Below are 27,371 nucleotides of genomic sequence, written 5' to 3' on the forward strand. Positions count from 1 at the left end.
ATATAATCCATATTACAAACCATGAATGATTTTCGTGACTATAGGTAGGTAAGAGGCTGAGTCGTTACACAGAGCAGAGAAGCTTGCGGTACATATAGGTTTATGCGTACAGTTTATTTGCTTAAATATATTAGAAATCTGTGACAGGATGGACCGCCTATGCCACCCTGTCTGTTGTTGCTGAGAACCGGCTGGGCTTACTTTGCCACTGTTCCCTTTCGTTATGTCAAATGTGCCCACTTGCCGCAGTAGGAGGGGCTTACAAATACTGCCACCACTGGACACCTTACCAGCATCCAGTACCGGGTTTCTTCTGGGTAACTGATGCTGCGAGTGTACCCCTTTACTGGTGTACCTGGACTGGTACTCCTGACATCTTACTATGGATCAGGGTTGCTGTGGATGGATCCCCCCTGGCCTTTCACACTGACCAGGGCTGCTGGGTAGCGGGCAGAGCGGTGGTACCAGAAAAGCTGGGTCCAAACCTCAGGAACAGCCGGGAACGGATTAGATTTTGGGTCTTATCTGTAGGTCACAGGATTTTCAGCATGGAAGATATTTTCAAGCAGGTCTTTGAAGCAAGTGATGTTTATTTGCTCTTCACTGGTTAAAGGTCAGATGAAAGAAGAAGAAAATGTTTTCAATACAAGATGTGTTTTTTATACAGTTTGGATACAGCCTCACGGGGTAAGCTAGCCCCCTTGAAGTCTGAGCTATTTTTAGAATCATGATGACATGTGTTTACACAAACATGGAATTACATGCATTGCAAAGCAAACAATATTTATACTTATCTATGAAATTCTAAAGATGCTGTGATGTACTGCATCTGGTATTCAGAGGCAGAAAATCTAGGAGCCAGTCTTAATTAAACCTTCCTGTCTTCAATGTTGGACCTTCACACATCACAAGATCTAATTAACATATGGGGCCTTTCTTCAGACAGTTCAGAATACACATTCCCACAGAATTTCACAAACCCCAGTCAAGCCACTTCCCCACATCACAATACACACAAAAGACTTCCATCCACCAAGGCTTATTGTATCAGATATATACCTTAAGAAATAATACATTTCCTCTAAAAAGAATAAAACAGAAAAAATGAATTTTTTTCCCCTTGGTCTCAGAAATTAGGGATTTTCCTTACCAAAATATACACAATATCAAAAATAAGTGCATGTGCAATTATGTGCGCTATTTCCTTTAAATACATTTATACCAGTTATTTATAAGTGATCCAGTCACAGTAATAATTACACAATATTTTTTTTATTTTTAGCTCCTAAAGCACCTCCTGATATGGATATTGATTTAGAATTATGGGACAATAAAACCATTACAAGTGCTTTAAAAAACTACCTCAGGTGAGTTCTTCCCTTCTTCTTTTTGTTTTTTTTTCATCCACGTTCCTAAAATGTCTGAGGTAATTCTCCACTAGAAGCTGACTACCCTGTGATAGATTCTACTCCGTATGATTTCTTTTCAATTAGCCAGCTAAATTTTCACTTGTTAGTGAAGGAATGGCTGACATTTACTTTGAAGAGCGTAGTATAACGTTTCTGTGATTTATCCCCTCACAGATGTCTGACTGAACCCCTCATGACCTATAAATTGCACAAGGATTTTATTCTCGCCGTCAGTAAGTATAACTTTTAATTAAACAGATTGAGTCTATTTATTCTAGTTGTCATAGTTTTATGATGCCATAACTACAGGGCCCTCTTAAGACCATCTTGGGCCCCTGGGCACAGCAGTGCATCGGGGCCCCTATATATACAAAAAATAAATAAAATGATTATATATATATGGGCCCTGCAGCCGAGGGGGGCCCATCGGAGGAAGCCAAAAAAAAAAAAACCTGGAAAAAGAAAAGAAGAAAATACTTACCGTGCTGTCAGCTGGCGATTCGGCTCCCTCCATGGTCTCCTCCTCCGTCGCGCTCCGCAATGGATGTCGGGCGGGCGTGATGACGTCACACCCGACATCCACTGCGAGTGCGACGGAGGAGGAGACCAGGGAGGGAGCCGGATCGCCAGCTGACAGCACGATAAGTATTTTCTTCTTTTCTTTTTCCAGGTTTTTTTTTTTTGGCTTCCTTCGACGGGCCCCCCTCGGCTGCAGGGCCCCCGGGCACCTGCCCATTGTGCCCTATGGGAAAGACGGCCCTGCATAACTACAGTCAGCGAAGAGCTAAAAAAAAAAAATACAATCTGGAATCTCCCCAAATTCAGGTTAAAGGAGTTGTCCTCCCTTGTTTTAAGTTCCATAGCTCTCACTGCTTTTTATACTTCTTGCATTATGCTACAAGATGCTAACCATGCTTGTCTGGTAATCGCTGGGCAAACCTGAACCCCATCACTGCTCGTGAGTCCTGACTGTAGGATATTATACATACAGGGACTTATTCATGTTTACGTGGCGTATCTTGCATGAAATAGCTCTCTGCATGATCAGACCTGACCCCAATAAATGCAGTTAAATGCATGGTTTGAAAAAGTGGACATGTTGCCTATAGCAACCAATCAAATTCTAGCTGTCATTTTGTAGAATGTACTAAATAAATGATAGCTAGAATCTGATTGGTTGCTATAGGCAACATCTCCACTTTTTCAAACTCGCAGTTAGTAAATCTAGCCCCATGTCTGAACGCAAATGTCACTTTTGACTCCCTATGGCTTGAAAGGCCCAACGGGGGAGGGAAGGGGGCGGATGAACGTGGGCCATGAACAGTTTGGCGTTCAGAAGCCGATGCGGCAGATTCAAATAGGTTTCTTGTAAGTGCGTCTTGTTTCAGCCATATCACTTGCACCAGCTACAGCGCAGATTTAATAGCCAACTGATAGTGATGATTGACATGTCATAGTCTTTGTATTAAAAAGTACACTTATGAATGCTGCACAATGTGTATGTGGGTAAGATGTACTAAGGTGTGCAATATGCATTAAAAACATCTTGGTTTATGTATTTAATTTAATTTTAAAAAAATGGTGATACGGGTAAGATCTGTTCATCTATTTTCTAATTTACATTTTTTTTTTATGTGTTCTGTGTTAGTGAACAGACGCTGGTGCGTATACTGCAGTCTGTTGTGTGTACTTACATACGGCAAATAACATTTAGGCAGCGCGTACTTACCCCAGATTCCAATACAAATGTATCCAGGGGTGCAGGCAGGATTTTTAAGGGGGGGGTTCTCCCCCCCCAAAAAAATAAATAGAGAGAGCTGCTGCGCATGCTCCATTTCGGCGGCACAGCACTGAACAGCAGCCGCGGCGCTGTCAACCAGAACCACTGCCCCCCCCCCCCCCCACTGTGTGCGCCCCTGGTATCTGGAGCAAGTTCTTAGTTTTTTTAAACCGCAACTTACGAACATGAATGAGGTTCACAGTGATTTGTGGCGTTCTCAGGTTCCGGTTTCACCATTGTCCTCCGACGTCTATGTTATACATGGCACGTCATGTTACAGTAGTGCGTGTGTTATACTATATTGTGCTGCCGAAGTATGTAGCATGTTATAGTCAGTGACAGGGCGATGTGAAGAAACAAGGACTCTACAGCAATGCAGAGCATTCTGCATTGAATGTAGATACTACTCCAGAAAGGGTGCAAGCACTAGGAAAATACAAAAAAATAGGGAACACTTTCAATCATAGGTTGAAGTAATGATCAGTTAGTGATGGGAGTGAATGTACAACTGATATGGAACCCTCTAACACACACTAGTATAAACATTACACATTTATGTTCTCCCAAGTTCAGTACTGCTTTTGACATCTAGGTGGCACCACATTGCACGTTGCCAGAACATATACCAGAATTAAAAAATGCTTCATTATTCGGATAAAGTATTTTTTCAGTCAGCAATAGTTTTAAAATGTTTATTTTTTATTATATTTTTATCTTTTTTTTTTTTAAATAAAATATTTGTAAACATTTTATTTTATATATTTGTTTGGTCACTTAGTGGAACTGAAAGCTTAAGCCTGGGCTGCATGTGACAGGGTCAGTGACATGATGTGAGGAGGGGAATGGAGGCAGCAGGAAGCCGCAGACTGAGAGTCATATAATGGAAAGGAGCAGGGTCCCCCAGCAGCACAGCGTATATCAGGATATGGGTGATGTGTTAGTGAGGACAGGGCTGCATGTGACATGATGTGAGGAGGGGAATAGAGGCAGCAGGAAGCCGCAGACTGAGAGTCATATAGTGGAAGTAGCAGGGTCTCCAGCAGTACAGAGTATATCAGGAGATGGATGATGTGTTAGTGAGGACAGGGCTGCATGTGACATGATGGGAGGAGGGGAATAGAGGCAGCAGGAAGACACAGGCTGAGAATTATATAGTGGAAGGAGCATGATCCCCAGCAGCACAGAGTATATCAGGAGATAAGTGATGTGTCAGTGAGGACAGGGCTGCATGTGACAGGGGCAGTAACATGATGTAAGGAGGGGAATGGAGGCAACAAGAAGACGCATACTGAGAGTTATATAGTGGAAGGAGCAGTATCCCACAGCAGCACAGAGTATATCAGGAGATGAGTGATGTGATAGTGAGGACAGGACTGCATGTGACAGGGGCAGTGACATGATGTGAGGAGGGGGGTGAAGGCAGCAGGAAGCCACAGACTGAGAGTTATATAGTGTAAGGTGCAGTATACCAGCAGCACAGAGTATATCAGGAGATGAGTGATGTGTCAGTGAGGACAGGGCTGCATGTGACAGGGGCAATGTCATGATGTGAGGAGGGAAATGGAGGCATCAGGAAGCCACAGACTGAGAGTTATATAGTGGAAGGTGCAGGGTCTCTGAGCAGCAGAGTATATCAGGAGATGAGTGATGTGTAACTGAGGGAAGGAATGGAGGCAGCAGGAAGCCGCAGACTGAGAGTTATATAGTGGAAGAAGCAGAGTCTCCGAGCAGCAGAGTAGTGATGTGAGACTCCTGGTGAGGGAAGATTGTTGTGTCAGACACCTCTCTATTTAAAACATAGTTCATTCATCTAATTTGTTTAATCTTCTGACCTCTCCCTGCAGAATCCGATGACCAGAATTACAGAGTACAAGCAGTCCATGCCTTGGTTCACAAATTACCTGAGAAAAACCGGGAGATGTTGGATATCTTAATAAAGCACCTTGTGAAGTAATGTTCTGTCCTTACATGTGTCTGATGCTGCAGGAACTGTATTATATTAACATATGATGAACATCTTCTACCTCATTGCTGGATAATGCAGTGTATCACATACACTGCATTATCCAGTTTGGATTTATTCCTTATAGCACTTATCTACACATTTTGTTTTGTATATTTGCAGTGTTTCATTTTACATGTAGTGTTTTGTAAATCTGTTTGGAACTTTTGTGGTTTTCATCTTGTTCCGTCCACACTGGGTCATATCATTTTTCTTGTTACTTATTTTTATATCCTTAGATGTTATTTTATTCATTTATGTATTACTTTTGTTTTGAACGTTATATTTTATATTTAAAAATGACCCATTTAGTATCACTAATACATGCTGGTTTTATTTATGATGTTTGGTGGGTCATATTGTACAGATCAGGCCAGTACCAGTTGTACGATTGTACCAGTGGGGGTAATCAGCCTATGGGATCTTCTTTACTTCCAAAATAATTAAAGCCTGATCAGATTTGCATTTTTTAGGTCAGGGCCAAGCAAGCTATATTAGCCATGCTGAAACAAGTTGGGTGGCCAAATGTGCACATTTGTGACAAGCCTAAAGCTATCCAACATTATTGATTGCCAACATTTTAAATGCTAAAATAAATTGCTTCCTAGGTGGGTGAGAAAGTGAAAGCAAAGATCAGTCAGGTTGGAGTCTTCCTGTGGCTGGTCGGAGGAGGCAGGGGGAACCCACCACCATTACTAGTAGATGTGCAGGGGTCCTTCAGCTACCCTGCCAATTGTAAATCTAAATTCCTAGTCTCCAAAAATATCTGCTCTAAGACCATCCAGCTGCTGACACTGGTCAGAGATCTGTGACGATTGAATCATCATCATCCAATTAGGGGGCAACCTTTGCTCTGCTTATTAAAGGGCAAACAGGCCTATGTCTGGCATAAATATGTGTTTTCATCTGAGATAAGGAGTTGCCTATATATAATATTTACAGTTTATCTATTTTTTATTATTTATTTTATTAGTGGAACTGAAGCGCCAAGTCTGGGCTCTCAGGTCCACTGTGCATGCATGAACCATCTAGGCATCTGAGTATCACTCTGCCCCGGGGATGGTTTATTGATAAATTGCAGTGATAAGTGGTTTTATATCATGGTGATAGAAAAGTCTTATTGCTGCAGATATAGATAAATAGGCCCAATAGTCACAGAGCTATTTAGAGGCTAAAGTCCGCCAGAGCTGGTAGGCCTGGGGCAAGTTTTATCTTGGGAGCAACAATAGCCCTAGAAAAGGGCTATTGTAAGTAGCAAATTATCTTCCAGGACATATAATATGAAATATTCTGTTGGGAATTCTTTAACTTGTAAATAATAAATATATTTTATCATACAGGGTATCGCTGCACAGTCAGCAGAACCTTATGACTGTATCCAACCTTGGTGTGATCTTTGGGCCGACCCTCATGAGAGCCCAGGAGGAGACTGTAGCCGCCATGATGAACATCAAGTTCCAGAATATAGTGGTAGAGATCTTAATAGAACATTATGAGAAGGTATTATTCTCCATATTGTTATCAACTGTCCATGTCAGTGTTGGCTAACCTGTGACACTCCAGGTGTTGTGAAACTACTATGTTACTGATAAATACATGGAAAGCAGGAGGTCATAAGTAATAATAGCTGGAAACAGAAGTTGCTGCCTTCCTTTATCCAAAATGAGACTATTGTGTTCCTGACTTGCATAATACTATGTATTATAAGGATTTGATACATGGGAGGTGTCAGTAGTTGTGTAAACAATTACAAAATATTCCTATATTTGTCATGTCTGATATCATGAGCTTTAGTATATTATTATATTTACACTGCTTGATATCACAACTTTGACAGATAATATTGTATTTCACAGTTTTTCATGCAGCTACAATACAATAATACAATGCACCCAACAACTTATTAACTAAGAATTAAGTTTTCCTTACCACCCTCTTCATCTATGTCTGCTATCTCCAGGGTCAAATCTACAGACATATAGACTGAGCAGATACCAGGCAGATGCCGTCCTACAAATCTTTTCCCACATTCCCGTGCTCTGCACTATACTCATTACAGCCAGTGAAGGTCCTACATAATGATGGACATCCCAACCCCTTTGTGCACTGAGCTCTCAACCACCAGGGACCGTCCTAACAAACATTTACCCTCCTTCCAGAAGGATGCACTGAGCACATAACAACCAGGGATCGTCCTACAAGATTATGACTACCTCCCTCTACTCTACACTGAGCTCATAGCAGCCAGGGATCGTCCTCCTGCAAACTGTGACTACCTCCCCCCACTCTACACTTAGCTCATAGCAGCCAGGGATCGTCCTACAAGACTATCACTACCTCTTTCCACTCTACACTGAGATCACAACAGCCAGGGATCATCCTACAAGACTATGACTACCTCCCTCCACTCTACACTGAGCTCAAATCAGCCAGGGAGCGTCCTACAAAACTATGCACTCCTTCCACCTGCCTGATCTGAACTAATAACAACCAGGGATCGTCCTACAAAGCTTTGCCATCCATCCATCAGCCTGCACTGAGCTCATAACCTTCAGATATCATCCTACAAAATTATGACTATCCCCCCCCCCCACTCTACAATGAGTTCATAACAGCCAGGGATCGTCCTGCAAACTATGACTACCCCATACTTGCCAACTTTTCTTTGTTGGCTTCGGGGAAATCGTGGGGGAGGTGTGTGTGTGGGGGGGGCTTGACTAATTGCATCATTTTGGCCCCACCCCCTAAACGATTATCACAATGTTGGCCAATTACAGCAGGGGTCGGGGCTAAGATGACGCGATATTTGCATCATTAAGCCCTGCATTCACCACTTATCTATTGCGGGGCGTGAACCGGGAGGTTGCCCTGGTCTCCCAGAAATTCGGGAGTCTCCCGGACATTCTGGGAGAGTAGGCAACTATGCGTTAAACAAAAGCTGCTAATGAATCTCTAGAGACTGAAGTGTCTTTTACATTTCTGTCTCCATTACTGAAGTCATATTGTCTTACCTGTCAGTCTTTGATTAAATCTTGGTCTCCATGAAAATGGCCACCTCCATAGGCATCAATACATGGACATAGGACACAATTTGTGATCTGTGTCATCATGCCACAGATGGCGAAGCCAACCACGTCTTGTACTGGCTCAGCATCAGGGAGAATGCCAGACTCTTTAGGGAGCGAGGGAGATCACACCTAGTTCAGGGAGTCTCCCTGACATTCAGGGAGGGTTGGCAAGTATGGAATACCGCCCTCCCCCTCTACACTGAGTTCATAACAGCCAGGGATCGTGCTACAAACTATGACTACCCCCCCACCCACCTCTCTGCACTGAGTCAATAACAGCCAGGGATCGTCCTACAAACTATGACTACCTTCCCCCACTCTGCACTGAGTTCATAACGGCCAGGTATCATCCCATCATCCTACAAAGCTATGACTACCCCCCCCCCCCCCCCCACACACACACTCTACACTGAGCTCATAAGGGCCAGGCGCCATTAAACTTTCACAGAGAAATACAAACCACTCATACTCCGTTGACAGCTGTAATTTCTTATTAAAAATAGAATAAACGTAAGCATATTTGTTCCCAAAAAAGTACAAGTAATTTTACAGCGAAATATATATGGAGAAGCGTTATATGTGCTACAGTGTAAACAAGTAAGATAACAATCTAATTGGCGAGACAAGTAAGATATCAGTTACTGCAAAGACAGCTTCCTTGTATGTATATGACAAGTCACCTTGACATTCTCTCACTGGTATATAATCATTCCTGCAACCACCACTATGTTAGGTTGCCTGTATGTTAAGGGTATCAGGCATGGGGGTAACGATTGTAGCTGCTGGTTAGGACCGGATGAGTGTTTACTGTACGGCAGAGCTGGTATAAGCACAGTGATTATGGAGAAAAGGAAGAAGCGTCTTAGAAGAAATGAGTCTTCAGGTAGAAAGTTTCTGAAGGTTGACAAGATTCCGATCGGGCAGGATAGAGAGTTTCATGAAAGGGGAGCTGTGTGGGAGATGTTTTACAGCCGTACATGACATAAGGTTATAAGATACGAAGACATTAGGTTACTGGGGGAGCACAGAGGGCGACTGGAAGAGTATTGTCAGAAATATAGTTGGGGCAGGAGTTGTGGAGTCAGCACAGGGCACAAGTGAGGAAAATGTTGGTGTCCTGTGCTGGTTCCATATTTCCTTATGGTTTACCCATGTACTACTCCTCCTAATTACTTGAAGCACGGCACAGCCATTAACCTGTAGGGCCCCCCAACCTTGGAGCCCCCTCATAGAGATACACTAGACTTACAGACCGGATCATTCAGCTGAGGGCGGCTGGTAGCCAATAAAGATAATAGCTGGGGTCGGATGTCATGGATGAGTTAGGGGTGACTTAATTAAGGCAATAAAGACAATATGCAAGAAGACAAATGCAAAATATATGTAAAATAATGAAAACTACAGTGAAAGAGTGAGTAGAACATACCTGCGGAGACATGGAAGAGGCAGCGGAGTAGGGTATTTTGGGGGACTGATGTTGTATATATCATAGACATAGTCAGCGCTGTTTAATATAGATGTATTAATCATGTTTAATTCATCAGTACTTTGCTCTCTTCAAATATTATTATGCTTATAATGTTCAGTACATGATGCATTATCCAATTTATTCATTGTCACCAAGGTTCCCACGGCAAACAAATATTTTCATGTATAATACTTATTTTGGCAATATTAGATACATTTATGTAGAGGATGGATCTCTCACCTGACTTGTGATGATCATTTACACGTAATTGGAGGAGAAATCGATTGTATAAATGCTCTGCTTGTGTTTTATTTATCCTACATAATGGGTGTTGTGTTCTATAGATCTTTCACACGGCCCCGGACCCCAATGTGCCCCTTCCTCAGGCACAGCCGCGTTCAATCTCCAAAAGAACCAGGGCGATATGTCTGTCCACAGGACCAAGGAAACCCAAAGGGCGATATACCCCATGTCTCGCTGACCAAGACAGTGAGTATGAGAAGGAATCAAGTGCGTGATACAAAATATTATCAACTGACGATGGTCTATCAAATATGTATGAAGTTATGGTGAAGAGCTGTATTCACGGGCAAATTTAAAACCCCATTGTGTGTAGAATAGTTGTTGTACCTCTTTCTGGACACTAGGTGGCACCTGAGTGTCTCTGTTTGGCATAGGCTGGTGTCACACCTGCGTTTTAGAATCGGTGTATTTCTGTTGCTTACAAACGCTCACAAATTACTAGAAAGATTTCTGATGGGTTTATTATCAGTTAGGGAAAATGCTGCTTTCATACCAGCTTGTGTGCCACAGACTAGAGAGTTGTACATTCCTTTCAATGGACCTTGATTTTGATTTATGCCGAGTGAAATCTCTAAATAAGCTTTGTGTAGCACATCCCATAGACATTAGTTATATGAATGAACTGCAAATATCTACTGTTTTTTTTTTTTACCAAGATGTTGCTTTTAAAATGCTGGTGTGACACCAGCCTTACTCAGCTGGACTTTAAGTCAAGTTGAAAATCCAATGTGGTTGTGGATTGTTGCTCTATGAGATTATTTCAGCGGTTTTGTTGTTCCCCCGTAGGCGACTCTTACAGCAGTAGCCCAACTAGCACCCCCATGGGCAGCGTTGAGTCACTCTCTTCACATTCCTCAGAGCAAAATGTCAACTCAAGGTCGGCATCCTCTCCGCTGAGAGACAAGAAGGGAGGGGGCATCCCTTGGGTCACCTCCACCCCCTCCTCTAACGGGCAGAAAAGCTCCAGCCTGTGGACGACAAGCCCTGAGTCCAGCTCCAAAGAGGATGCCTCAAAAACGGACGTGGAGTCAGATTGTCAGAGTATGTCGTCTCTGACCAGCCCTGGGAATATTTCTCCACCAATTGACCTGACCAAGAAAGGACACTACGAGCCGTCTGGGCTGAAACGTTCGGCTGCGTCCTCCCTTCGCTCCTTACCGTCCACAGAAGGTAGGTTACAGTCATCGGGCTAAGTGCTTGTAGCAGAGCAGGGGTAGAGTTATACAACTTTGATCAAATACTTTATCTTAATTTACATATCATTCAACTACATTTATGGCTTTGTAATTTGTGGCTCAGTGGTTAGCACTTCTGCTTCACAGCACTGGGGTCATGAGTTCGATTCCCGACCATGGCCTTATCTGTGAGGAGCTTGTATCTTCTCCCTGTGTTTGCGTGGGTTTCCTCCGGGTGCTCCGGTTTCCTCCCACACTCCAAAAACATACTAGTAGGTTAATTGGCTGCTATTAAATTGACCTTAGTCTCTCCCTCTGTATGTGTGTGTGTTAGGGAATTTAGACTTTAAGCCCCAATGGGGCAGGGACTGATGTGAATGAGTTCTCTGTACAGCGCTGCGGAATTAGTGGCGCTATATAAATAGCTGATGATGATGTAATTTTAATTTGCTTCTTGGGGTACTAATATAAAAATGTTTTTCTTTTGACTGGCAAAAGTGACCCAGTCATTGCCTGGTGTAAAGCTACATTGCACAGACCCCAATGCCAGCTGCAATACAAGGATCCCATTGCCATTGCACAGAGCGCATTGCCATTTGTTCACACAAGTTGTATGGCAGTGTGTGCAGTGTTAAGTAAGGCAAAGGCTTCTGGGTAATGTCCCTAGCAGGGGAGGACTGAGCAGAGGGAGAAGGAGGAGCGGTAACATAGAGTCACAAAACTTAAACAAATAAAAAAAAAATTAAACATGATTTTCAAAATAAAACATCTTCTTGCCCTTAATATATGTTCCTGTGTCAGGTACCGCTGACCGTTTCTGATATACTTATCCCTGTCTCTGCCAGTAATAGTCAATTTTCCAGGGATTTTGATACACACTGATCCCCCTTTAGAGAACAGCGCTGGGGCCTCAGGGGTGGGGTCTGCACTACTGCCCCCACCCCCTCCTCTGGGCCCCATAACAGCCACACCCCCTACAGTCCCGCCACTGCCCTCCAGAAAGCTGACACAGCATTCTGAAGATTCCAGTGCTATTATCATACAGGTTTCTTACACATTCTTTGGTATGTACTGTGTCACATTAATGGTATTTTCTGCTTAATTTACTACAGGTATTAAAAGCCGAAGTCCGTCTACTCAGAGCCTCACATCTATGGACTCCAAAGACATGACAAAGGTTTATCCGGATTTACCGCCCAAGGTTATGAGGAGAAGATTGGACACGGGTTCCAGCAATGGCTACCAGAGACCGGGATCAATGTGAGCCTTCTGCTTGTGTGATTAGGTGGTTTGTGTGTGTGGCCTGATCTACAGTGTTGTACAGTACATGTCCATTCCTGTCAGACAGCCAGAGATTATGGGGGCTCGTCAGGTAATGGGTTCTGTGGAGACAAGTGTTTAGCCTTTAAGTCTTCACCATTGTGGAGAACAGATTTAAAGTGAGCCAGTCACATACACACCGTGAAGGCGACCATTTTGTTGCCTGGTCACATACACACCGTGATGGCGACCATTTTGTTGGCTGGTCACATACACACCGTGAAGGAGACCATTTTGTTGCCTGGTCACATACACACCGTGATGGCGACCATTTTGTTGGCTGGTCACATGCACACCGTGAAGGAGACCTATTTGCCAGATACCAGTGACATCACTGAGACACTTCCTGACTAATATTCATAGGGTCTGACCAATATTCATGAGGCACTGCTTCCTAATGATATCATGTTAGTTCAGTCCAAAAAATAGCAGCCTCCTAGGTTCACTTTAAAGATGTCCCAGCTGACCTTTGCAAAATATCCAATTGCGTTGAATGTGCATTTTAAATCTCATCCTGCTCCTACATCAAAAATAATTTCTTATATGTTAAAAATAAAGATGATTGTTTCAGTCACAGCTGTTTTGTGTTCCGCAGGGTGGCAGCTAAAGCTCAGCTTTTCGAGAATGCTGGATCCATAAAACAAGCAACCCCTGGACGGTAAGGTTCAAATAATGTGAATTTGGAGAAAAAAAGTTTAATCTAAGGATGCGTCCAGGCCAGTCAGGCAGTAACAAGCAGCCCACATCCGTGTACATGTCCAAACATTGTAGCAGTGGGCTCAACTGTGGACCCTGTGTAGTGGCTGGTGCCCTGTTAAGGTGGAGCTGTCTGAGGCTGGCAGCTCAATCTAACTAACGCTTGGTAATTTTAGCTGTCACAATAAGCTGAATATAGTTGATTTTACTAATACATCCTATACCCAGGTTTCTGTGCGTGTTGGATTCCATGTGACACATCTGTATTTTGCAGAATGTTCCTGTAGCGTGATCCAGATTATCGCTTCTGGGTCCATCCCGTGCATTTTTCCACCACGGAATAGACCACACTGTGGACTGTTACTGTATTTCTATCCATGGTGTACTTACTGCTGGTGGAGTTAGTGATTGGTTAATAAAACACTCTGAGAATTATTTTGTAACAGGAAATTACACTCGCAAGGAAAACAGAATCTTACATGTGTCTGACCACAATAAGTCAACAAGTCGTGGGAAATATGTCCATGTAGGTTGCAAAGCCCAGAAATATATAATAATTGTTTACTTTCACAATTAAATATATCCTCTGGGGGTAATTACTCTACACCTTTATATAGGCTCAGCGAAGGACTGACGTATTCTCACCCAGTGGGGGGGTGAGGAAGTAATTACTTTCTCCCACGGGTCAGTTTTTTGTAATGTCTGGAGCAGAGATGGCTCTGACAGATGTTCCTGGTTCATCGACATGCTGACACTTGTAGTACTACAACATCTGTAGCGCACAGGCTTGTCTCCGATGGAGAAAGAAGCAATGATCTATTAGCGTCAGGTTACAGACTCTATAATGGTTCTCTGATCACATTGTAATATTTTATTTCCCTGCGTCATGTCTGGCAGTAAGGTCTGAGTAATCCACAAATACAGATGTACATGTTGCCTACTCGCAGTGGAGGCAGTCATTGTTTAGTCTGTACCAATGCTTAGCCTGAGGCTTGCATTATATTGAATATTGGTTCAGCCCACGAAAAGGCTGCTTCCACTGTGATTGGGCAATGGACTCCCCTTATTCTGAATCCTTTGTACTTTACAATGTGCAGGCACTGGTTTTAACAATCCTTTGGTTTCAACAGTCCTTTGGATTTCAGTATCATCTTATGCGGATGATACACAAATCTATCTATCCTCTCCTGATCTTTCACCATCTGTGTCGTCTTGCATTACTGACTGTCTTTCTGCCATTTCATCTTGGATGTCTTCTCGCCAACTCAAACTCAATCTTTAAAAAACTGAATTAATAATATTCCCACCCAAAAACGGAAGCTTCCTGCCTGACATTTCTATTTCTGTTGATAACATGACCATAAATCCCACCCCGCAAGCTCGTTGCCTAGGTGTAATCCTTGATTCACAACTGTCATTTATTCCCCGCATCAACTCTATATCTAAATCATGTTACATACAGCTAAAGAACATTTCCAGAATATGCACATATCTCACACAAGACACCGCAAAAACATTAATTCATACACTTATCATCTCCCGCATCGACTATTGCAATTCCCTCCTTACGGGTCTTCCCAAAGTCAGACTTGAACCCCTACAATCTATTTTGCATGCAGCGGCTAGATTGATTTTCCTTGCAAACCGTTTTTCCTCTGCTGAGCCACTCTGTCAGTCTCTACATTGGTTGCCTGTATTTCAACGAATCTAATATAAAATTCTTCTACTAACATACAAGGCCATCAACAAAATTGCACCGACATACATTTCCTCACTTGTCTCAAAATATCTCCCAACTCGACACCTCCGTCCTGCACAAGATCTACGTCTCTCTTCCACTCTCATCACATCCTCCCATTCTCGCTTACAGGACTTTTTTCGGGCTGCACCTACTTTGTGGAGTTCCTTCCCTCGCACAGTAAGACTTTCCTCTAACAACTTTCCTCTTCAAACCTTCAAGCGTTCTCTGAAAACCCATCTCTTCAGACAAGCTTATAGTATTACTCAACCACCATCTTAATCTCCCTAGGTTACCCTATTACCCAGGGCCCTCTTAAGAACATCTTGGGCCCCCGAGCACAGCAGTGCACCGGGGCCCCTATATATATATATATATATATATATATATATATATATATATATATATATACAAAAAAAAAAAAAAAAAAAAAAGATTATATATATGGGCCCTGCAGCCGAGGGGGGGCCCGTCGGAGGAAGCCAAAAAAAAAAAACCTGGAAAGTATTTTCTTTTCTTTTTCCAGGCTTTTTTTTTTTTGGCTTCCTCCGACGGGCCCCCGGGCACCTGCCCATTGTGCCCTATGGGAAAGACGGCCCTGCTATTACCACCGTCTACACTGCTAGCGCAAGACAACAACCCTCTGACCAACATTTCCACACACACAGCCCACTCAATACTTTTACCTTTGCATTCTAGCTGGTCCATTGTGCAATATGATGTAGCACGTGCCCTTGTGTTTCTAACTCCCATTGTCCTATAGATTGTAAGCTTGCTAGCAGGGTTCTCTTACCTCTCTGTCTGTATGGATTACCCAGTATTGTCTTATCAGTGTTTGTTCCCAGTTGTAAAGTGCTACGGAATCTGCTGGGGCTATATAAATAAATGTTGATGATGATGATAACAATGTTGCACAATCTTACTGTGTGTGAACTCATCTCATCGTTTCTATGAAAGACATATAAAGTATACTACAATGTAGCCCCATGTGACTGGCGTACAATGCAGATCCACATCTAGTGACGCACTAAAGATCCCAGTCCTCTGACAGCTTTCACAATCTTCAATCTGGTGACCGACATAGATTCTGGTTTGGTGACAAGTATATTAATCTCAACGCAATCTGGTATCCAGTATAGGAATCTAGTGACCAGTATAAAATATAGAGTCGCATCTGGTGACCAGTTTATAATAAACATGTAACATTTGGGTAACTAGTATACAATACAGAGACCCAGTTTGATGAACAGTATACATCTGACTGTCATACTCACCCCCAAGTCCCCAGCGCTAGTGGTTCCACCCTCTGGCCGCTATGTTTTCTCCCACTCACTGTTTGACAGCTAATTACAAACGATCAGACGTGTTATTGACTGCACTGGTTGATTTTCAGTCAATAGACTCCAGGGGGGTAAATTTATCAAGCTTTGAAAAAGTTGATGTTGTCTATAACAACCAATCAGATTCTAGTTATCATTTATTTAGTACATTCTACGAAATGACAGCTAGAATCTGATTGGTTGCTATAGGCAACATCTCCACTTTTTCCAACCCTCAGCTTGATAAATTTACCCCCAGGAGCTGATTGGCGTTTGCTTAATATTAATGACAGTGCTAATTGCTCGTAATAAGCTGTGAGATGGGTGCTGGGATGGAGGAACAAAGAACAACTATGGTAAAATAATCTAGTTTGTGACACAGCCTGAATTCCGGGTCGGTAGATCCGAGTATCTCTTTTCCATGTGGACTTCTTTGGATGGAGATTCAATTCAGCGCGATGTGTCTCCGGGAACGTCCACGAAGACCCATCACGCCGATGTGATGCCAGGAATCTCCGCTCACTTCCCCTTACACCCCACAGGGTGCAGAAAAATGAGCAGAGATTCCTACCGTAATGGCAGACAATGTGCGCAGCCGAACATTGCGGTGATGTCCAGGCGCCACATCACCAGCAATTTAATATCCCCCCTGTGAGATGCTGTATTCTGATCACTATCTCTTTCCATAATAATAGATCCCAGAGATGTTAGGAAGTGGTCTCTATTGTCCACCACCTTCCTTCATTCCACCAAAAATTACCCTAAAGTATAAATGGGTTTGCTGGATCATAATCCTTTATTAGTGGTGTTAATTGGATACACGAAGAAGGGAAAGTGAAAAGCGCAGTTGCTGTAGCGAATGAAGAAGGGCTCATTAGCCCTATTATATTCCCTTTCTACTAATCAGGCCATTGGCAGATGGATACTTAGCAATATTCTACTGCATTGTTTTGCCTAGCATCTAGAGAGTTATTACTAACTTTTCTCAAATAACGTAACCTGCACACGAGAGCTTTTATTCTGTATCCCATAATCCCTTTACTTGCTCCAAATGCTAATATTAAACATGTGTGACAATCATTTTCACAATACAACATCTGGGGCATGGCTTAGTAGCAGTATAAAGGATCTGACATTGGGTTGGAATAAACATGACATCTCTTGGGGCAGGAAATGTTCAGGTTATTCAAAAATGACAGGGAGCAAATGTGAGAGAGACACGGTCCCAAAAGTTTATTTACAGCCTGTAGATAAGGAGACCATAAAACCAGGTGTAACCTGTGTATACCCATGTGCTAGACAGAGTTAAGCAAATAGCATTTTTGAGGATAGTGTGTAGAGAAACGGTTTACAGAAGAAAAACATTTTCTCCCAAAGCAATAGACAGTAAAATAACATTATGCTGCATTACAATAAATTATCAGTAGGGGTCAGTATAGAGCCAAGGTTAAAGTACTATGAGCCTGATTCATTAAGGAAAGTTAAGCAAAAGTAAGTAAGTAAGTAAGGCAAAACCATGTTGGATTGGAGGGAGTTAAATTTAAAATATGATGGCAGATTTATGTTTGGGGTAGGGCATGTCCTAGATCAACTTTAAATTTCAGTGTACAAATAAGCTATCATGTATTTGTGTGCTACATGAATAAAACATGCAGTATTTAACTTATGTACAAAATAATAAACTAGTTTTAAAATACATAAATCAGGATGTCCTTAATGCGTACTGTACATTCAATGCATTATTTTATCTTACTTGAATGCAAATGTTATTTGCTATCTAGTGGCATGCATACATCTAGTTTTAATACAAACACTATGCCATGACAGTCATCACTATCAGTAGCCATTGACACCAGCCCTGTAGCTGGCGCAAATGACACAGCTAAAAAACACGTACTTAAGAGAATCACTGGACCTGAATCAAACATATCTGGGCTGGCATGCCCTTACTAAACATGGCCTACGTTCATCCGCCCTTTGCCTTCCCATTCTGCCCTTCAAGTCGTAGGCAGTCATAAGTGTTTTTGTGTATGATGTATTCTATGGTTTATGGAATGTTGCTGTGTATCTGCTGTTTCCAGAGGAATCCTGCAAAGTGATCACTCACCTGGGGATATCTCTTGTGCTCTTCTCTGACGGTTTCTGCTGTAGACTCTGGTCTGTAGAATCAGCGATCATACTTCTGTATATCGTATTGTAGTAAGTAGCTGCACAGGAGAGATGGCGTCTCACTTAGAGATTCTTGGGAGAGACGCTGCACAGTGCGCATAGACATCTTAGCAAGACGGATGACAGAGTAGAAAGATGAGCAATAGAGCAGGTTCTACTTCTCACTGTCCCGGATACACTGTTTCCTCTGCACCGAATGACGTCTCTCCATAGGATCTGTCTAGGTCAGTGATGGGCAAACTTTTTCAGGATCGGGCCAAATAAAAAAGAAAAACTTTAAGCGGGCCAATATAATTTATTAAAAAACTCAAATATCGAAATATATAATACAAATTTTTGGAATGGGCCGGGAGGGTGTTATATAGCAGTGTTACCTCTATAAGTGCAGCGATCGTACAGACACAGCACTTATTTCAGCAGGTTGTTATAGATCCGTCTTTCTGGTGAGCCACTAACTGACAACACAGCAGCCAATCGAAATCCGCCTTAGTGTATGGCCCAGCCCATCTCTTCTCACATGACTTTCAGCCATTAGGGGGCGGGCAGGTGTTTGAGTGATTGACATACGAAGTGTCCTTTTAGGAAGGAGGATGAAGTGTAATGGAGGAAATAGCTGGGAAGGCATAAAAATGAAGGTTCTGACACACAGGGTCGGCCCTAATAATTTTATGCATATTTTAATGACATTTTTTAAAATATTGGCGGGCTGGATAGAACCACTAAGTGGGCCAGATCTGGCCCGCGGGCCACAGTTTGCCTATCACTGGTCTAGGTGATTCCATCTTTCCTCTGTTCTTCTTCCACCTTCTCAGTTTTCAAAAATATAACAAAGCAGAGATGGAAATGATTAATGCTTGTGTGGACATAGGATGATCACTTACTTTGGGACTTTTATTTAAATAATGATGCTATAAACACATGTAAACACTTGTGGAAAACTGTAATAACAATAGCCTACTAAAATCCATCTGTAAACAAAAATATAAATCATTTTCAATGTTATCACGGATTCCATTTAATTAGTCTCAGACCACAAATGTTTGTAACTAAAGCTTCAGATTGCTAGTTACTGGAGGTGAGAAGAGATGGTTTAGTGTTGTTACCTCCTAAAACTATTGTCCATGGTTCTAGTGTATATTAGACTTCTAATTTTCACATTCTCTGAATCCTGAATGGTTACTGCAGAAGACTTTTGGAATGTTCCCTACTCTGCTAATTTACATGCCACTCCAGTGGTGTTTTCTGATGCATTTAGAACACAAGGTACTTTCACTGCGATAGTTACATTTTAACAATTCTAGGAAATTCTATTTTACCATAGACATAAAACACATTGATATCTGCACAATGCGACCAATTTGTGGTTAGAACAACTTCAAGTAGGGAGTTTCTAGCAAAGGGTGTGTGTTATGTCTATTATTATTTGCTCTTCTGATAACCTGTTTTTTTCTGTTTTTAGCCAAGCAAAAGCTATGTATTCTTGTAAAGCGGAACACAGCCATGAGCTCTCCTTCCCCCAGGGGGCAGTGTTTAGTAATGGTAAGTCTGTGTTTTTAGTTTACTGTACGTCTGAACACTAATGGTTCTATATTTTCATTTATGATCAACCTTATGGTCCAATTTTGCATAGACTGGCCGCCCCTTTGCCATAATCAATGGGCCAGCCATACTAAATCCTCTGTCTACGGTTGTCGCCCTCTGCTGAATCATCTTGTCATTGTCATAGGACAGATTAGCACAAGATGATGCAGCGACTGTTGTGAACCATAAATAGAAGACTTACTAAAAAATTTTTAGCAGAGTTCGAGGTCTCCTGTGACGAGAACATATGGTTGTATAAAATCACATTAAATCCCACTTTTCTGTTTTCCCTAGTGTACAGATCTGTGGAACCAGGCTGGCTGAAGGCAACCTATGAAGGCAAGACTGGATTAGTTCCAGAGAATTACGTTGTCTATCTCTGATGACGTCAGTAGACCGCCGTATCTTCATGGTATCCATGGTGACAATTGAGAAAGCAATGACTGTATCTGATATGGATATAGTGATCAGCAGTTAATACGAGGTTGGAGCCCTCTACAGGCTTTTGTGGCTTAAGGACTCACTCTTATTGTCCACTGTTTGACTCCAGACTTCCTTTAAAGAATTTGCTTAGCACGTGGAACAACTTAATGGGTACAATAAATAAATATACTTATCCGGCGCTATGTTCGTGTCAGAAGTAACCAATGCCTTAATAAATTCGGTACTTGATTGATGGAGGACTTGCATTGACCACCGGTACACAAGCCACCAATGTGTTGTCCACATAAATTCCATTGGTGGCAGGTTTAGATGATTGAGTTAAGTGCATCTCCTTTGCATTAGCAATAATTTACATTTATGGTGACTATATTTTTTTATTTTATCTACACATTGTAACTATAAGTGGGTATTGTAATGTGATTTCATGTGCCTTCGTACCACTATTTGTTGCCCTCCATGAAGGCTTTAGTTATTGTTGTGTTTGAGATTCTTATTTTAATGTAAAAAAAATAATTATATGGTGCTTTAGAGATTCTTACACCTTCGTTATCTTGTCTGTATCATGCTGTATGTATTCTACACGTTCCAGCACATTTCAAAATTGTGTTACTTTATGGAGAAATTAGTCAGTGTGTTACTTGGGAACATAAATATTGCTGTCTGGAGGATAGAGACACTTCCATTAGAGAACTGATGGCTACACAGCGCCGAGCACATGGAGGAAGCCCACGCAGACACGGGGAGAATATACAAGCTCGAGAATTGAACTCATGACCCCAGTGCTGTGAGGCAGAAGTGCTAACCACTAAGCCCAGTATGTCACTGCTACCTAGTGCATTGATAGGCTTTATTCTGTTGAAAATAGATGCTCAAAAATTTGGAACTAGTTCAAAATTCAATCTAATTACTGGTTTGATAGCCATGAACACGTTGGCGGTAGAATCGTCAATGGACCAATTTTAAAGTTGTGGTTCGTAATTTGTGGACTAGCATTGGAGGATCCCCATTTAAGTTAAGTTTTAATAATATTTTTAATTAATAAGAAAGTATTTTAAACCTCAGCCTTTAAAACGGCTTCCTCTGCTGTGTAACATCGTGCCTCATTGATGTCATTAGCTCTTGGTGAACAAAATGGTTGCCTCCAATGTGGGTAGTAAGAATCATTTAGTGTGCAAACTTGGGAGACTATTTAGGTCCCATTTGTCAGGCATATCCTAGGATTTGAAGCGTATCATGACAAATTATTATCCTGCAAAATTTAAGTCTACTGATTGATACTAATATACACATAGAATATTTACATTTGTTGATATGGTCTGTACTTGTGTGCTGAATGGAGATCATGTCGTTCTGAATTATAATATGCCCAAAGCTCCCATATTTTGGAACACCCATGTGATATGACGGGTGAGGTACGAAAGTGCGAATAAGAAATTCCTGTGACAGGCAACGATTGAGAGAGAAGAACATCTCGGCACACAGATGTACGTCACTTTGATGGGCGACACATTCCTGCTGTTAAGGGGGCAATACAAGGAGCCGCCAGTTGTAGATTGTTTTTTAGGAAGGCCTGTACATTCTACAGCCGCCGGCTCCTTGTATTGCCCCCTTAACAGCAGGAATGTAAGTGTCTCCCTACAAAGAGACGTACATCTGTGTCCCGAGATGTTCTTTTTTCACGATTGCTGTCTATCACTTTTTCAAGGAGTCTGTATTTACAGTCAGCAATGACAGCCTTCTGGATTAGCGGTAAGTCTTGTGGGGAATTTGTTATTTGCTGTAATGACGGACATGACCTTTTCTTAGTCCTGTGGTCCTCTGCCTATATTTTTGTCCCGACCCCACATTAAGTATGAGCTCAGCATCCACTTTTCAATTTGTTATCATCGTACCATTGCTTACAAAGTTTAAGTTTTAGATACAAAATGTGTTTATTAGCGATTAGCTCACACTAGGTTTAAAGTAAAAAACGAAAGTGTAAACCCGGAAATATGGAGTTGACTTTGTCTGAACATTTCCTATTAGTCCGTAATAGCTGTAGGAGCTGGAAGCATATTTGAGGCCCTGGGCCCAGTAGAGGCTGGAAACCGGACCTCCCATCACCTCCCTCCTCCTGTTAGAGGCCCATCTACTATAAAACGGGAGATTTTACGTTTTAAAATGCCGCAAGAACATTGCATGATTCCATTACTGAGCGTGGTTCGATAATGTTCTATATGAAACCCACCTATCTTCTTACCAGGGTACTGGCCATGAATGTCCAGAGACAACCCAGCTCCTCTGCAGCGCATTCACAGCCTTCTAGTCAGCGGTTCCTAACAATGGAACCGCCCTGGCTGTCAGTGAAACGCGACGGGACTCCAGTGGCGGCAGTGTAGGCCGCAGTGCTCATCTGTGTGTTTAGAGCTTTTTCTCCTTAATTATCTTAATCTAGTGTCTGTATTCTGAAAATAACCATAACAACATGCAAATTTCTATCTGCAAACAAAAACTGGGACAGGTACTTAGCATGACTGACAAAACAAAAAGCTTACTAGTATGGAAAATTTATAATCTCCTCAGCCAATATAAGGCGTCACGTGAAACCTATTCTTATCAATGACTAAGACACTAGAACCCTCATCCACAATACCAATTGTACAAGACTTGTTTGACCAACCAGACATCCCACTTCATGACATTAAACTATTTTTTATTGTCCATATATATATATATATATATATATATATATATCTCACCTTTAAGCCTGCAGTAACAGGGAAAGGAGCATTTATTTCAGTCTGCCTTGAGATAGCAATATAAGATGATTAGGTTTGCCATATTAGGCTTAGTTATTAATGGTTCCCTATAACACAGCTATCTAATGTGCACAACAAAGGCTAAAGACCCCCCATATTAAGAGGTACTGGAGGAATAAACTATCCTTGGCTGTGAGTGTACACAAATATAACTATAAGTAAAACCGAGGCATAAAATATACATGATTAATAAAACATGATCCCCCTGCTCTGTAAGGCAGACTGGGGCCTGAGAGCTGGCTGAAAGAACCTGTTCTTGGCTCTTCAGCAGAGCTCTATTGCGGCACTAGAAATATATATTGGCACAAACCAACACCAGCTTCCGGTATGACGGTAACATGCCTTATTGAGCCGAAGATAGCTAAAAATTGACTGGTTGCTTGGACAACCCTTTGAACTATGAGGACAGTTCTCCTTGTATCTTAGTACAATGGACCGTCTCAACTGGAAGCTACAGTGTTCATGACAGACCCATGTCTGAACCTCTAAAGTAAAGCATTGCTCTGCACAGCAGCTTCAGTGTATGTAACTAAGTTATCACTCCATATTTCTTATATCTGTTGTGCTATGGAAGGGACATGCATATTTTAAGGCAGAAATAGGGGCATGACTTTCTGTTTTTCATATTATTGGTTTTATATTAATATTTAAACTTTATTTGTCCATTATACTAAAATGGCTGAGGCATCAGCACTTTGCGGCTGCTTGCACTTTGTGTGGAAGACGGGTACAATTTAACATTCGATATACCTACAACTAAGTGGATTAATTTTATAGACCATACCTGCGTGACTATCTAAACACCAGTTCTGTACATGGAGATTAGTCGCTGATTGTGCAGTGGCTTATTTATTGGCATTCTAATATTTATTTTCTCTTAGCCAAACACCTAATGCTATTTATTATCCAGTTTGCATACACATTGCTTATTTGTTAAATTAGCTGATTTTACCATCTTACAAGTTAGACAGAATAAGGTAATACGACAAAGCATAAAAATATCAATAATACAAATAGCATTATACATAGGATTAATTACGCTAAATGTTCTAATGCAATGATGTCTGTTTTAGTCCAATGCCCTTAATGATCACTTGTCGCCTAGACACATTTTGGGCAGCTATTTTTTGTAGTTTAACTGACTGTTTCGTAGTGAATTTGGTGTATTCAAATGAATGTTGCATTTGCTAACAAAATGGCTGCCTACTTTGTATATAGACGACAAGCTCCCTTTAAGGCTATCATGGAGCCCAACCTAAGTGGATTTTTTGTTGTACTTTGGACCATGTCGCCACCTGCAGGTTGGGAGGTGTAATAGTAAAGAAGAAAAAAAAAATATTTGGAAGTTTTTTGCAATTTTTAAATTGTATAAGCAAATTACAATGCAAACTTTCTTTACTGTTCCTGTAGAAAATTAATACTTACATATTTTATGGCAAAGCAAGAATTTCTAAAAATGAAGATTTCCGTTAACCTACATGTATAAGTTAATTTTATATAGAAATTGCAATTGCTATCTATGTAAATAATTGCACCTAAAACACTCTGTATATATACTCAAATGTATAAAAATGTTATGTATAAGTTGTTAAATAAACCATATTTATAAGAAGAAAAAGGAATGAATCTGAAATGTCTTTTTCAGAGTGACTGGTTCAGTACAGTATAAGTATTCTACTCACGTTCAGGGAAGGACATCTGCAAAGTGCTGGTTTGGTATATGGTAAGCCTTAAAAACTCGCCTTCATTTCCAACATAGTTAAGTATTTGGCTTAACTATATAAACTGCATTGCTCTGCTTTGCTAGTACATACTGACTCTACTGGAATGTCCGGGAGGCTCACAGATGTTTGTGAATCCCCCTCGGGTTGTCTGAGACAGTCGGAGAAGTGGGCATGGATGAGGGCACAATGACAACATTTTGCATCATTGCACAGTGCCCGCCGATGCCTGAGGACATAATTCACATTGTTATTATTAGACGTGATGCAGAGGTGGGTGGACAGTAATGATGTCAAACATATCATACCAACCAGTCCACCCTTTTGACGACTGCCCTCTGTATCGTATCTACAATGTTGCCTAATATAATTTTGCTAATCATTTTGTATTTAAAGTGCACTTGTTGCCTTGACACACTGCAAGTAATTTACTGAGTGCAAAATGTCAGCTGTGCAGTGCAAAGTCAGCTATGGTTCCATCCTCAAATGTACCTAAGAGCAGTAGCAGGAGAAGTCTGCACAGGCAGAGTGCAAGGCATGGTGTACCTAGGAGCTGGAGAAGTCTGCACAGGCAGAGTACTAGGCATGGTGTACCTAGGGGCAATAGCAGTAGAAGTCTGCACAGGCAGAGTGCGAGGCATGGTGTACCTAGGGGCAGTAGCAGTAGAAGTCTGCACAGGCAGAGTGCGAGGCATGGTGTATCTAGGGGCAGTAGCAGTAGAAGTCTGCACAGGCAGAGTGCGAGGCATGGTGTACCTAGGAGCTGGAGAAGTCTGCACAGGCAGTGTACTAGGCATGGTGTAACTATTTGCAGTAGCAGTAGAAGTCTGCACAGGCAGAGTGCGAGGCATGATGTACCTAGGGGCAGTAGCAGGAGAAATTTGCACAGGTAAAGTATGAGTCAGTGATGTACCTATGAGCAGGAGAAGTCTGCACAGGCAGAGTACAAGGCATGGTGTAAATAGGAGCAATAGCAGGAGAAATCTGCACAGGCAGAGTATGAGGAAATGGTGTACCTATTTCCAGTAGCAGGAGAAGTCTGCACCGGCAGAGTACAAGGCATGGTGTACCTAGGAGCAGATAGCAGAAGTCTGTACAGGCAGAGTACAAGGCATGGTGTACCTAGGAGCAGATAGCAGAAGTCTGCACCGGCAGAGTACAAGGCATGGTGTACCTAGGAGCAGATAGCAGAAGTCTGTACAGGCAGAGTACAAGGCATGGTGTACCTAGGAGCAGATAGCAGAAGTCTGTACAGGCAGAGTACAAGGCATGGTGTACCTAGGAGCAGATAGCAGAAGTCTGCACCGGCAGAGTACAAGGCATGGTGTACCTAGGAGCAGATAGCAGAAGTCTGCACCGGCAGAGTACAAGGCATGGTGTACCTAGGAGCAGATAGCAGAAGTCTGTACAGGCAGAGTACAAGGCATGGTGTACCTAGGAGCAGATAGCAGAAGTCTGTACAGGCAGAGTACAAGGCATGGTGTACCTAGGAGCAGATAGCAGAAGTCTGTACAGGCATAGTATGAGGCATGGTGTACCTAGGAGCAGATAGCAGAAGTCTGCACCGGCAGAGTACAAGGCATGGTGTACCTAGGAGCAGATAGCAGAAGTCTGTACAGGCAGAGTATGAAGCATGGTGTACCTAGGAGCAGTAGCAGAAGTCTGTACAGGCAGAGTACAAGGCATGGTGTACCTAGGAGCAGTAGCAGAAGTCTGTACAGGCAGAGTACAAGGCATGGTATAACTTGGAGCAGTAGCAGGAAAGGTTCGTACAGGTGAGAGTTTGAGATGTGCTTGGTTTTGAGGAACAGTATGGAAAAAAAAAATCCATTTGTGGTGTGAAATTATTGAGATATCGATTTGTATGGGATGTAATTTTAAGTGTGTTCCTAGATTTGTGAAGGGGAGCAAAGCTATTTACACTCCCCAAAAGGACTTGGAAAAAAAAAAAAAAAAAAAAAAGCTTTACAGAGATACAAAAGTGCAATAAGCACAATGTTACCTCATCCTCATGATTAACTTGATGGCCTGACGGCAGTCCCCTTGTGTGGTATATCTTGTGTGAAATAGCTCTACGCATGCTCAAAAATGGACCATACGCCAATGGACGCAATTGCAATCTATTCAGATCTGAACACAAATGACACATAAGACTGCCTGCAACTTGAAGATCAGAATGGGGGAGGGAAAGGGCGGATGAATGTAGGCAATATATATATTATGGGTGCGCAGAGAGTGGGACAATGTAGAGGTCTCTGATTCAAGTTCTGATTTGCTCTTAAGTATGTGATTTGTAGCCATATCATTTGCATCAGCTACAGGGCAGGAGTAAGTGCTGACTGATAGTGATGACTGTCATGACATAGTCCTTGTATTAAAA

The 27,371-nt window shown here is 42.0% G+C and overlaps 1 protein-coding gene across 2 annotated transcripts in view; it reads left to right on the forward strand.

Annotated features, from left to right (window-relative positions):
* ARHGAP42 (Rho GTPase activating protein 42) overlaps window positions 1-24,888 on the forward strand; it is a 293,945-nt gene extending 269,057 nt beyond the window's left edge. The window contains exons 15-24 of one of the 2 annotated variants that reach the window (XM_075198773.1): window positions 1,283-1,367; window positions 1,584-1,642; window positions 5,034-5,139; window positions 6,532-6,691; window positions 10,072-10,216; window positions 10,817-11,200; window positions 12,318-12,465; window positions 13,121-13,183; window positions 19,907-19,986; window positions 20,323-24,888. In XM_075198773.1, coding sequence (XP_075054874.1) covers window positions 1,283-1,367; window positions 1,584-1,642; window positions 5,034-5,139; window positions 6,532-6,691; window positions 10,072-10,216; window positions 10,817-11,200; window positions 12,318-12,465; window positions 13,121-13,183; window positions 19,907-19,986; window positions 20,323-20,411 — 1,319 coding nt within the window. In that variant the 3' untranslated portion in view covers window positions 20,412-24,888. The remainder of the gene's footprint in view (window positions 1-1,282; window positions 1,368-1,583; window positions 1,643-5,033; window positions 5,140-6,531; window positions 6,692-10,071; window positions 10,217-10,816; window positions 11,201-12,317; window positions 12,466-13,120; window positions 13,184-19,906; window positions 19,987-20,322) is intronic. The other variant, XM_075198774.1, reaches the window with a different exon arrangement.
* Window positions 24,889-27,371: the final 2,483 nt, after the last annotated feature.

This window comes from Mixophyes fleayi, chromosome 2 (assembly GCF_038048845.1).
Source record: "Mixophyes fleayi isolate aMixFle1 chromosome 2, aMixFle1.hap1, whole genome shotgun sequence".
NCBI classification, from domain to species: Eukaryota; Metazoa; Chordata; class Amphibia; order Anura; family Limnodynastidae; genus Mixophyes; species Mixophyes fleayi.